At 41.9% G+C, this 12,905-nt stretch overlaps 1 protein-coding gene across 2 annotated transcripts in view; it reads left to right on the top strand.

Moving 5' to 3' along the window:
• agmo (alkylglycerol monooxygenase) overlaps positions 1-12,905 on the top strand; it is a 62,892-nt gene that overhangs the window by 23,476 nt on the left and 26,511 nt on the right. For both annotated transcript variants that reach the window (XM_054783025.1, XM_054783026.1), the window contains exons 4-9: positions 5,896-5,999; positions 7,645-7,740; positions 9,876-9,942; positions 10,060-10,125; positions 10,802-10,881; positions 11,147-11,281. In XM_054783025.1, the coding sequence (XP_054639000.1) occupies positions 5,896-5,999; positions 7,645-7,740; positions 9,876-9,942; positions 10,060-10,125; positions 10,802-10,881; positions 11,147-11,281 (548 nt within the window). The remainder of the gene's footprint in view (positions 1-5,895; positions 6,000-7,644; positions 7,741-9,875; positions 9,943-10,059; positions 10,126-10,801; positions 10,882-11,146; positions 11,282-12,905) is intronic.

The following is a 12,905-nucleotide window of genomic DNA, read 5'->3' as shown; positions in this document are numbered from 1 at the left end:
CGCTATAATCGAGAGACGACTGTAGATGTTTGTGCGTTATGTGGCTATAAGTAGCCACGACAAGATGGTGACGCTGCTGCAGTGAAGGTATGGACCTGCTCAGCATCAATTCTCTGGTCGTCATTTTTAAACTGTTCCCTAATTAGAAGCAGGGGCCCCAAAGAAAATATCCCCTATACTATTACGGCAGAGACGATGCTTTTATGTATTTGGAAAAGCTCACCTTATACTGGTGGGGATGTTCCCATGCTAGCCTCAACTTTCTGTTTTTTACATGACCAGACACTCACTATGGTCTTTTCATCTAAAATTCTCACATTTAGATCTTCTTGGTGGAGTTGACAGCTACTTAAATCACCACGTCTTCTGCTCTCAGTTGCTCTCAACAATAGAGCAAGTCCAGTTAAAGGAAAGGTTATGTCAATATGATGGTATATAAGAGGGAAGTTGTTTGTAGGAGCCCAAAGTGGGCGAGACCGGGAAGAGTGTGTTTGGTTTCGTGACTGAGCTGTGTGGACAGGGCATGAAGTTAAACGGCGGTGGCGGCGGGGAGTTGGACAAGCGTCCACTGAGCCCTGGCTGGCTGTTTGGGTTGGCTCCCCGTCCGAGAGCCCTCCAATTCAAACACGGGAAGGTTGTTCACAGCCCATTAGCGCCCTGATTGACAGGCCAAACTTCCATTCACAGGACTTTAAATCACGAACGTTGTCTATTAGTGCCAGGAGTTGCCGAGGGTGATGACTTAGCCCGCTTGATGTCATGCTAAAAGCATTTGGTAGGCTTGGCGGGATTAAAGACGCTCCATTTGGATCACCTTAAATTCTCCTTTTTTGTAGCAAGTTGAGTGGGATGCTCCCTGCTGGGAGGACATTTATGGACTTCAATGGGACAAAGTTTGGCTCGAAGGCCATTTGTGACAGCTTGTATTTTATTGGCCCCTGGTCACCGATTAAAACTGTTTTAAATATATATATATATATTTCACGGCATAGATATCCTGACCTTAATTGATTTGGTTTTACAGTCTTTAATAAACGAGCACTGAATAACATCAAAGTGGCTCCTTGGCAAGGAAAATATGGTTTGTTATTGCACTTATAAAATGCTTTGTGTCCATTGTTTCCTTTGATCGTACTAATATTACTTCTAATTATGCAATATGCATTTTTGACATTAATGTCACGCTGAATTACTATGATTATCTGCTGGAGGCTCGAGTCCTCTTGTCCCTAAGACAAGTTCTCCACATGCTTATCACCTGATTCAAATAGCCTTGGGTGTCTAGGCATGTGAGACTGCCCTTCATCGTCTCTGGCCCAAACAGGAGGCGATCACACCTCCCCTCGCATATGTGGTTTCCTAAATTCAAACAAAGAACTAAAACTAAAATGTTAGCGTGAATAGTCAGACATTTCTCTAGAAGCCATCTTTCAGGTTGTATTGAATTGTCTCCTGGCAAGCAAGTTTTATTAAACTGCACCTCGCATTATTCACAAAGAACTTGCCTTGTGTCTCATCTACTGTATTGGGAGCCAACAGCAGATTTTCCCTTGGCACCCTGCATCCTTCAACTGTTCTGTATGGGGGCCCACATTGGAAGGGTGTGGACACCCTTGACTTAAAGGGGTCCTTCCTGCTCATTGCAGGGGTTTTCATAAAGATATTGGATCCCAGTGGGGCACTATAGTAAGTTTCTTTGAACAAAATACTCCATAAATCTCAAGTTGTGTACAGGGTAAACCTGCATTCTTCTCCTCTTGGCCGAAACTCTCGGATTCCACAACCTCTTTTACCGACCACGCCTACTCTGCTGTGATTGGTCAGGGGTTGAGGGTCGGTGCAAAAAGAAGAAATGGGAGTGAGACAACAAAAGAGTAAGCAATTTATTGCAAACAAGCATTAAAGTGAAACAGGGTGTTCATCAACTGATCAAAAGTTTAAGAGCACAGCCTTTAAAAGCCAAAATCTTGGCAAAAATGTGGATTGATTGTGATTTAGTGTCAGGCATTCACGCTGTCATGATCTCTTGATGGCAAAGGCAAAAAAGGCTTTCTCTCTTTGATCGCTGTCGGATTGTTGTGCTGCATAGGCAAGGCCTCTCGCAGTGCGCCATTGCTGCTGAGGTTGGACGCTGTCATTTGAAACATCTTCAAAAATGCTGAGCGTTATGGAACCAAAAAGTTAGGTGGTAGACCCAAAAAAAAAATTTCACCGGCCCTGAGCCGGAGGATCCAATTGACTGTCTGTCAAGACATGGGACCATCCTCGTCCCAAATAAAGGGTGTTACTGGTCCCAAGTGCAGTCCAATAATGCACGGCATGTGCCAGAGAAGGGTTCTAAGAAAGGCTTTGTTTCTTTCAGAACCACAAAATTGCCTGTTTGGAATTTGCACGAGAGCACCAAACATGGGACATTGAAAGGTGGAAGAAAATTTTATTCTCTGAAAAGAAAAAATGTAACTTTGACGGTCATGATGCCAACGTTACTGGCATGACAAGATCCCACCTGAGATGCTTTCCACACAGAACATTGGAGGGGGCGCCATCATGATCTGGCCTGCATTTTCCTTCAATGGAACAGTTGAGCTTCAGTTTGTGCAGGGGCGTCAAAACGGCTGCTGGCTATGTGGAGATGTTACAGGGCACATCCCTCAAGACCCTCGTCTGTGTGGTAATGATTGGCTTTTTCAACAGGACAACGCTAAACTTCACAAAGGGCTTCTTCCAGGGGAATAAGCTCACTCTTTTGGACCATCCTGCGTGTTCCTCTGATCGAAATCCAATTGAGAACAGTTGGAAATGGATGGCAAGGAAAGTTTACAAAAATGGACATCAGTTCCAGACGGTGGGTGCCCTCCGTGAAGCCATCTTCACCACCTGGAGCAACATTCCCACTAGCCTCCTGGAAACACGGGCATCAAGCACGCCCAAACCCACTTTTGAGGTGATTAACAAGAATGCCGAAGACACTCATGACTGACTCCTTTTTTCAACATTTTATTTCTGTTTTGGGGGGTTTCAGGTTTTTTTTGCGCTCCGGTTTGATCAGTGGATGAACAGACGATTTCACTTGTTTGCAATACATTGTTGACTCCAGACATTTTTTGTCTCGCTCCCATTCCTTCTTTTTGCATTTTGAAGCTCCTGTTAGAACCTCCTTAAAATGCAACAGCGCAAAACGTAAATTCTTGCTATTAAATTGCAATTATGCAACTGGTCTGAACATTTTGGTCAGGAGTGTACATAAGTCTGAAAAGTTGCAAGTGTAGGAGGGGCTGACTTTAAGTGTGTAAGCCAATGTAGAAACGTGTTGCCTCTTGAATTTATCCTTGTGAATTTGTGAGAATTTTTCTTGGAGATGATTACAGTATCTACTCATCTATCTTTATCTCACCTTTTCCGAGTTCAGTTGGCTTCAAGAATTGAACAAGATAGCAGTTGCCCATGACAAAGCATGTGAAACGTACTCCGTGTTCCGAGGATGTTTCTGGAGGTGGGTGTTTTGTTCCACGGCGTTTCTGCGGCCTCACTGCGAGCGTGGGCTCGGTAGGCTATGATTCTCACCATTTAAGAGCTCTTCCCTCCTGAATCGCGCCTGCCAAACTATGCAGCGCCCCGCCGACTTCAGAGATGAGGACATGGGCTTGCAGCGAAGCCTAGCGGCTCGCACTTCCTATCAGTGACAAGGAGCATCAATCTTAGGCCGCCTTCGCTGCTGGATCTTGCCAAGGTCCATTACTGTTTGACCACAAGTAAAAAAGACTCTGGTGCTGGAACAAAGCATGAATGTAAACACTTGACGGCTACAACTAGTGTTTCTGATTGGCAGTGGAATAAGTTAACTTGACATTGTTGCTCTTTGTTTGCTATTTTTGCTTTGCTAGCATTATGGTTGGTGTTGGTTTTGTGGCAATCAGCAGCAGAACCGGATGAATCGGACTTGTTTAGTAGGGTCGGGTAGGGGTTGACATAAAAACTCTTCTATCAATGAAGATACTGTGTGGTTTGCTACATCTTGAAGTAACAAAGCCTAATGGAGTTCATGACATAGCAGCAACCAGCGCAGTGCGCCGTTCATAGTTAGTTAGCTAGTCTGCTAGCTAAAGAAGGGCAATTAAGCCAGTCAAGTGAAACCAGATTTATGATTGGTAATATTTATCGTTATGATTTCTCATTTGTAAGCACTTTGCTGTGAAAGCGAAAGTAAACAGGCCATAAAACATGACGCCATCTTCCTGTTTAATGACATTTGTCTTTGTTTTTGCTAAATTTGTACCACTTTTTGAATTATACATTTTATATTTGCGTTCTATGTTACAAGAAGGGTTCATTGCACGTCATAGACTTTTTTTGCACAAAAAAATGGGTGATTTTAGGCCCACAATCGAAATAAAAAAATAACTGTTGAGTCACACGTGAGGCTGTGCCTGGGGGAACAAAGGAAACCGACCGAGGCAAGATAAACAAGGTGTGATATCGAGATAAACACGACATCAAAACTGTAAAAGTACCGTGGGCTCTGAAGGGTTAAACATCTTCCGTTCATTTGAGCGTGAAGGTGGAAGCTAATAACTGCGTGGAAAGTGAACAAAGTCATACAAACGGTGCAGCATGTCCCCGCTGTCCACAGCTGTCTGTTCCAGAGAGCAACACCAGTCTTAGAACGCTTCAGAACCCTCAGAGGATGCCGAACAGCTAGGGTGAAGCGAGGTTGACGTCCAGCTTTTGCTCCTCCTGTTTTATCCTGACCTCAAATCCACCATTTGTACACAGAATGTGTCAGATCCCCCAACACCTCCCTGGGACGTCCACTCTCTCACACCTGCCCGAGTCCAGCAATAACACGGAATCCAACAAGCCAATATTGCTCGCTTGTGGTAGCGTTCTCTCAGAATTCTTCTGGGGTCCCCCCTCAACGACCCACCCACCCCTGAGGGGGTTCCGCCTTTTCGCTGATTGGAACTTGGAAGAGTGTCTGTCCGGGTTCACGCAGCGCACACTCCGACTTCTCAACAACGTGTTTGTTCAGGTGCTGGAGACCCCCGACCCTTCGGCTTGATGACTGTCAGCCTTGCTAGACTTCACAAGTTGTTAATTGGTTAATTGGTTCCAGACATGACCGCGATAACCGAATTTCCACGAAGTAGGATTCAATATTAATGAATGGAAGATTTTCCTAGTTAGAGCGTAGAAAACCTGTTTACGATCTTCTAAATATGGTTTTTAGCATTATTAGAGCCCCCACACATGAAAAAACACCCCTATAGTCACCTTTACACTCCTATTACCCAGTATAGCAGATAAAATCAGAGAAAATAAAAGTGATGTAAAATGTTCAGGTGTACATTCATTCATAGTAAATTTTGCATCATTTTCTGTGTGTAAAACTCTAATTGTCTATTATTATATCAAATGTCTATAAAATAAAATAAATATTTTATAAAAATGTGTTTTGTGTTAACATTTTTGGGTGTCTGGAACGGATTAATTAGATTTGCATTATTTTCTATAGGAAAACTTGCTTTGGTTTGAGTCCGTTTTGGTTTGAGTTGGACCTTCTGGAAGGGATATATTTAAGTGTATATTTAAAGTGGGCTCAGTCGTGCTGTTAAACGTTTAATTACAAAGCCTCGCAGCTTAGCTTCATGTAGCCTGTGCTGCTGTATGACATTATTTGAGGATTACTGTTCTCCATCACGAGCCAAAGAGGACACGATGTGCCAAGTAGACGCGCCGGTCCGGAAAGGTCTCCAACATCCAGTAAAACTTAACAAGCTTGTTCCCCTTTTGGATGTTAACGTGAAGCGTGGCGCTCATATGTCGCAGAACAGCTACCTGAGTGTTGAAGTGATGATATGACTGTGTGTTGTGTGTTGTGTGTGTCACGTCCTGCAGAGGTGTCCATCTTGTGGGCGGCTCACCAGGTTCACCACAGTTCCGAGTACTTCAACTTCAGCACGGCCCTGCGGCAGCCGCTCACCCAGCAGCTGACATCCTGGGTACGTTCCTGTCCCTGTGCACCTTGAAGCTCCCATATGATTTTCACCCATTTTAAATAAGGGTCAAGACATGCCACAATATTGGAAGCGTGTTAGCCTTGATGTTGGACTTCACATGGTTTAAGTACTTTGTAAATATACACCAGAACTCTGTCCAACGTAATAAATGCCATAGATCACATACACAAAACCAACATTAAGGAGTGGGACAGGAATGATACAAATGTTAGCAACACTAGCCTGGCTATGCAAGCTACAGTGCTAACATTACATCCACATTTTAATGCTTTGCCTATTCACAAAATAAAAACAAAATGATCAAACTTACAGTGCACATCTGTAGCTGACTGATGGATAGTTGGCTTTATCTTTAAAAGGCCAATATTCTAACGTACTGCTAGCATTATATCTGTCCTCTTCCTTCTTTGAGCATGTTAGATGTAACCTGCACGTGCATTAGTTATGTTTGTTGTTGGCTAACAACAGCAAAGTGGGCAGTCGCTACCATTACGTTAGCTACCATAGCTACCAGTGTTTAGCCTATCATAACATTACTTGTATAAGTGACAGCAATGAACGCCAGTTATGGCAATTTTTATGCAATTTAATGTGTCATTGTGCAAAATACAGACATTTTTTGTCTGTTCTTTTAACTCATTCAATCCCAGGCATTTTTTTAAAGACGTCCCCTCCCCTACCGGCCATTTTAGATGATTTTGACTGATCTTTCAAGGCATGCAGAATATTGTGTTGTATGGTTATGTAAACAGGGACCAAAAGAAAGATCAGACTCTCGTCTTTCATCAGAAAAAAAAGTTTCTTTCTACTTTTTTCCATACTTTAGTAATCAGCTGTAGAACATAGGTAAGTTTCAGGAAAATATTTGTTCCTGACTAAAAAAGGGAAAAAAACCAGCTTTTTGTGAAAAGATACTCCGCTTTGTGTGGAGTTTGCATGTTCTCCCCCTGAATGGTTGTTTGTCTATATGTGCCCTGCCATTGGCTGGCCACCAGTCCAGGGTGTACCCCGCCTGTCGGCCCAACTGTAGCTCAGCTGGGATAGGCTCCAGCATACCCGCGACCCTAGAGAGGACAAGCGGCATAGACAATGGACGGATGAATGGACATTTGGAACTTAACTATGTGCGTGCATGTGTGTGTGCGTGTGCATGCGTTAAATTTCGCTACGATGTTAACTTTCTGCACTCTTCCATGCTCCCCAACTCCCTCCTTCCTGCCTTCGGTGTTTCCTGCGTCGTCATGAGCTCTTACCACATGCACTTCTGTCACTTAGTGGCCGTTTTCATGGCTTAAAATTCCTCCACAGTGGTGCTGAGTTGCATTATCACCCCTGTTTGCCTCTCGTGCAAGAAAATGTAAAAGACGTGTAAATGCGTCGTGTTATATGTTTTGGTTGGAAAAATGTCATTTGAAGCAATGGTCACTTTTAAGCCAACTTTTTAAGTAAAAAAAAAACAAACAATTCTTAACAAACTGTCGCCCATGAAGTGGTGGGAGTACAGACGGGGGGGGTCAAAGGCGGTATCATGTCTATGAAAAGCTACTTTATTGCTCTTCACGACTTGATTGGGTGAAAATGGTCTGGTAGTGATGTGAAAATACACTTTTGTGTTTATCTTGTTCAGATTTTCTACTTGCCCATGGCTCTGGCAGTGCCCCCTTCGGTCTTTGCTGTCCACATCCAATTAAATCTGCTTTTCCAGTTCTGGCTGCACACGGAGGTAAACTTTCTGCCAAATAATCATGGCTGTGTTGATCAGCGCTATAATCCTGAAGGTGCAACATTCTTTTATTGCGTATTAACAATCACACAAACAATGAATCCAATACACCTTTTGGATTGCTAGCTAGATATAGACTATATAGATAGACTATTTATGTACTCGTGTAGTTATATGTTTATGAATGAATACAGAAAACTATTTTATTCCTTATGTTTGCACGTGCCAGCACCAAACGGTCCTCTTTCGTCCAGACGGAGGTGGAACCTGCTCTCAATAAAAAATATTTAAAAAAGAGATATTATGAACTATTCCAAACAGAAGCACACGGCCGCGACGGTGAGTATGACTTTTACGACGCTTGCAGGCGGTGAATGGAGTTGGAACCTTTTAGTGCACTATTAGCCAAGGCGGTCATAATAGTGGTCATTTTCTGAAGGGAGGTCATGTATTCCTCCTTTACGGTCTTCAGCTAATGTATCGGCACACCACTGGACTCTTTCAGATGAGGCAAAACTACCAGGCTCAACATTACATGGAAATAATTGCCGTGCACTTTTTCTCCACGCTGATAGTGGCGGTGATTGTGTCAACGCATCCAAGATGAAGATTGTCCTGAAGGACACTTCCGTCGTGTAAATCAGTGCTTTTCAGCTGCTTCACAAAGAGGTCCGCCCCAGTTTTCACAAATGTGCCACGCGCTGCCCCGTTATGCTCACTCGATCCGAGTAAGCACGTTTTCAATGCTTTCTTTTTTTTTTTTGACACGGCTTTCAAACGCCACACATTCCACAAACATTGAACTCTGCGTATTAAACAAAGCTGTAACAGCAAACAAAATACATTTAACAAAAATAATCTGCATCACGGGAGGATTTCAAATACATTAAAAGTGCAAACAAAAATAAGTTGCATCACGGCAGTACTGCAAGGAAATACAAAACGCATTTGATGGATTTCAGCATTTTAACCTTCATGAAGGGGACTGAAGGTCATCAAATGATATGAAAAATATTATTATTAGGATTTTTGAAGAGGACATTTGTGTCCCTTAATGGTAGTAATTCAACAATTAAAGCAGTAATTTGTTATGATGAATATGTTAATATATAAAAACTGCACTTTCAAGTTGTTATATGACCAATATTTGTATTTGTGTGTTTTATTGGGATAAAAATGCCAAACAAGCAATCAGTATCCAACATATATGCCCAAAACCTAATCGATTTTGGTATTGGAAAAAAATGGACAAAAATGTCTTGGTTATTGGGAAAAAAAGCCAAAAAGGAAATTGGTATCCATATGGAAAAAAATCCTAAAAAAGTAATGGTATCAGTATCAAAAGTAATTGCTGAAAACAAAAGTAAATTGAAGTCAGTATTGGTAGAGAAAAAAAATGGCAAAAAAAGAGGTCAAAAAAGTTATTGGTATCAGTATTTGTAAAAAATGCCAAAAATCAGTATAGTATCCAAAAAAAATGCTAAAAACGTAATTGTTATCGGTATTAAAAAAATACCAAAAATGTCATCGGTGTTGATATTAAAAAAAGGGAAAAATCAAAGAAACCGAGATGGGTGTCTAAAAAAATGCCAAAAAAAGTTATTGGTATTGGTATCAAAAAAAATGCCAAAAAAGCAATCAGTATTTTAAAAAATGCCCCAAAAAGTTATCAGTATCGGTATCAAAAATAAATGGCAAAAAATACATTGGTACTTGTATTTTTAAAAATGTATCCAAAAAATGCCTAAAAAGTTTGGTATGGGTATTGAAAAGTAATTGATATCGGTATCAAAAAAATGCCAAAAAAGATTTCGCCATCGGTATTGAAAAAAATTAAAAAGAAATCAGTATCAGTATTAAAACAACGGGCAAAAAGTAATATTTTCAATATGTGACCCTTTTTCTTTCCCATATTGCATGAAGTCTATGGCAACAAGGGCGACTGCTGCCGCACCGCACTCTTGCTGTTTTTGGATCCAGTAAGAAGAAGCGCAAATGACGCGCATTGCCTCATGACGTTTTTTAAATAGTTTTTTTCACGTCACGCATGAAAACGCAATGTTTCACAAACCGAAATATTGACCTTAACCCAAATCTTGACTGCACGTAAACATAGTGATTGACTTCTCTTTCAGGTGGTCCGAGACCTGGGACCTCTAGAGTGGATCTTCAACACTCCAAAGCATCACAGAGTTCACCACGGTGAAGAGCAGACCTCTTTCACGTTGACTTTGAATGAGCGTGAATGCCTCATTGTCTAAACGCTTGATGGGTTTTCCTTCTAACCTTCCCGGGTAACCTCAAGCGGTCTTCCAACAGGGAGGAACAAGTACTGCATTGACAAGAACTACGGTGGCATTCTCATCATATGGGACCGATTGTTTGGTAAGCAAATCGTCATTTCGGTGCTGGAATAAGACGGTCTAGGGACAGTGTTGGCATTTTGTCTTTTGTGTTGTTGCTGCATCAACAGCCTGCCACAAATAAATTTGGAGCGCCACAGATAGATTTGGTGCTACCTTTTTTGTTATTTTCTTTAGATTTGGCGCTACTCGCTCATAAACACATTATAATGAGCCTATGTGTGTAGTTTGTCATTTCAACTTCGTACAGCAGATGGCACCGTAACGCTGAGTCATGTTACATGCTACATGTACAATGATGTCTACATTATTTGTAAAACCAGAGCACACTTACATGTTGATGTTCTGTTGTTAAATAAAGTTTCAAAACATGCGCACATTTCTTATGACACAAACCATTTAAGTCTGTTACGCAAATTACACAAAAACATCATCAAGACTCAGACTCGGTGCATTGCTGTCCTTTCTCGTGAGCCTCAGGTACTGCGTTACGTCTCCACCAGTATCTGGATGAGAAATGGACTTTCAAAGTAATGATATAAAAACTGTGTCACTGTGCAATAAAATAAATTCCCGCTGTGCTTATTAAATGAGTTTGCTATAATAACACTAGCATGCAGCACATAACACGGAACCTGCCGAGCACTAAGAATATTTATAAAAACATGAGCCATGAGTCTTTTTCCAAACCTCCTCAGGCACTTTTGCTGGAGAGGAGGACAAGGTGCGGTACGGCTTGGTCTTCCCCATTAACTCCTTTGAAATCATCACGAGTCAGGTGAGCCTCTCTCGCGCTGTCTCACATCCATCCAATAAAAACACGTCCTGGAGATGAGGCGTGAGCTCATGTTTCCAGGCCATTTTCGAAGCATAACATTCTCCAAACAAACTGCCCAGTCCAGGTGAAGAAGGAGGCCTTCAGGACGAGGGATGATGTTTGTTTCTAACTGGATCTTCAGCAGGCTTTTAGTTGCTGTTTGTTTGTTAGTTTTGGGCTCTACTACTCATCACAGTCTCATGGTTTTCCTTTCTTCCCCTTTCAGTTCCACTACTATTTGTACTTGTGGAGAAAGTCCACCACCTACGCCAGCATCAGCGACAAAGTGTCAACATTCGTCAACGGTCCAAGCTGGCTGCCTGGTAAGCCTCGGCTGGGCGACCACGAGTTGGTTCCAGAGGTGGGTCACATGCTGCCTTATTTGATTTCATTTGCTGTTTACTTTCCCAGGAAACTTCCCGTATTTTCAAATACAAATGTAGACAGGTATGGGCGGAGCCAATGTGGCACCTTTCATATGGCACCCCCCCTTCATCAGCGACGGCCATACGCTTCCAAAGTAAATCAAATGGTATTGTTTTTACCATTGTCTTTAATAAATAGCATGTCATCCAATGAACCTGCTTAACAAATGACACATACATACAGAATGATGTGAAATACAATATAAATATCTCCAAACAAAAATCCTCTCAGTAAGTCAATCAATAATTATAATAATAAACAATGATGAATACCAATATTGACAATTTAAAGAACCAGTTTACTACACTAACTCAAATACGAAAGCTACATTTACACTATGCAATAACTCTATACATAAAGTAAATAAAATAACACACATATATATATATACAAAATCTCTGTAAAGTACCATATGCAACTACTGTATGTGCAAAAATAGCGACGTAAAAGACAGACTTATTTGGTTTTGCAATTTGTAGCAAGTCACTCCTGATGAAAGTTTTAAGAGCATTTGAAAAGTTGCAAGAATTTACTTGCGCTGTTGGATCTTCAGGAGGTTCTAAGTAGAGCTTCAAATTGCAAAATGACGAAATGAGAGTGAGACAAAAAATTTGCTGAAGTTTTGACGCAGCATGAAAGTCATTTCAAAAGATCCTAAGGGTAATGGAACAAAAAACCTCAAAAAATGTCAGCGGCTCTGAGCCATTGGGTGTCCGCCAAGAAACAGGACCGTCCTCAGCCCAAATGAACGTTGTTACTGGTGCGGAGTGCAGCCCAATAACCATCAGACAGCATCTGAAAGAGAAGGCTTTTAAGAAGAAAACATTTTCAAAGGCTTTGTCTCTTTCAACGCCACAAAATGAAACCGTTTGGAATTTGCATGAGAGCACCAAACATGGGACACTGGTGGAAGGTGGAAGAAAGTTTTATTCTCTGATGAGAAAAAATGGAACCTTGATGGTCCTGATGGCTTCCAACATTACTGGCATGACAAGGAGATCCCACCTGAGATGTTTTTTCCACACGGCACAGTGGAGGAGGCGCCATCATCATGGTCCTTCAGTGGAACAATGGAGCTTCAGCTTGTGCAGGGGTGTCAAACTACAGCTGGCTGTGTGGAGATGGTGCAGGGGGCATCCCTCGTGACTGAAGGCCCTCGTCTGTGTGGTCATGACTGGCTTTGTCAACAGGACAACGCTGCACTTCACAAAGGACTTCTTCCAGATGCATAAACTCGCTCTTTTGGACCATCTTGCGTGTTCCTCATCTAAATCCTATTGAGAACATTTGGGGATGGATGGCAAGGGAAGTTGACAAAAATGGCCATCGGTTCCAGACAGTGGATGCCCTCCATGATGCCATCTTCACCACCTGGAGCAACATTCCCACTAGCCTCGTGGAAACACTGGCATCAAGCACGCCAAACCCATTTTTCAAGTGATGAACAAGAATGGCACAGCTACTCATTACGAAGTCCTTCTTTGAACACTTTATTTCTATTTTGGGGGAGTTTTTTTGGGCTAATGTCTTAAACGTTTCTTCTTTTTGCATTTTGAAGC

The sequence above is a fragment of the Dunckerocampus dactyliophorus genome, chromosome 7 (assembly GCF_027744805.1).
Source record: "Dunckerocampus dactyliophorus isolate RoL2022-P2 chromosome 7, RoL_Ddac_1.1, whole genome shotgun sequence".
Classification (NCBI taxonomy): Eukaryota; Metazoa; Chordata; class Actinopteri; order Syngnathiformes; family Syngnathidae; genus Dunckerocampus; species Dunckerocampus dactyliophorus.
This window is presented reverse-complemented; position numbering and strand designations above follow the sequence as displayed.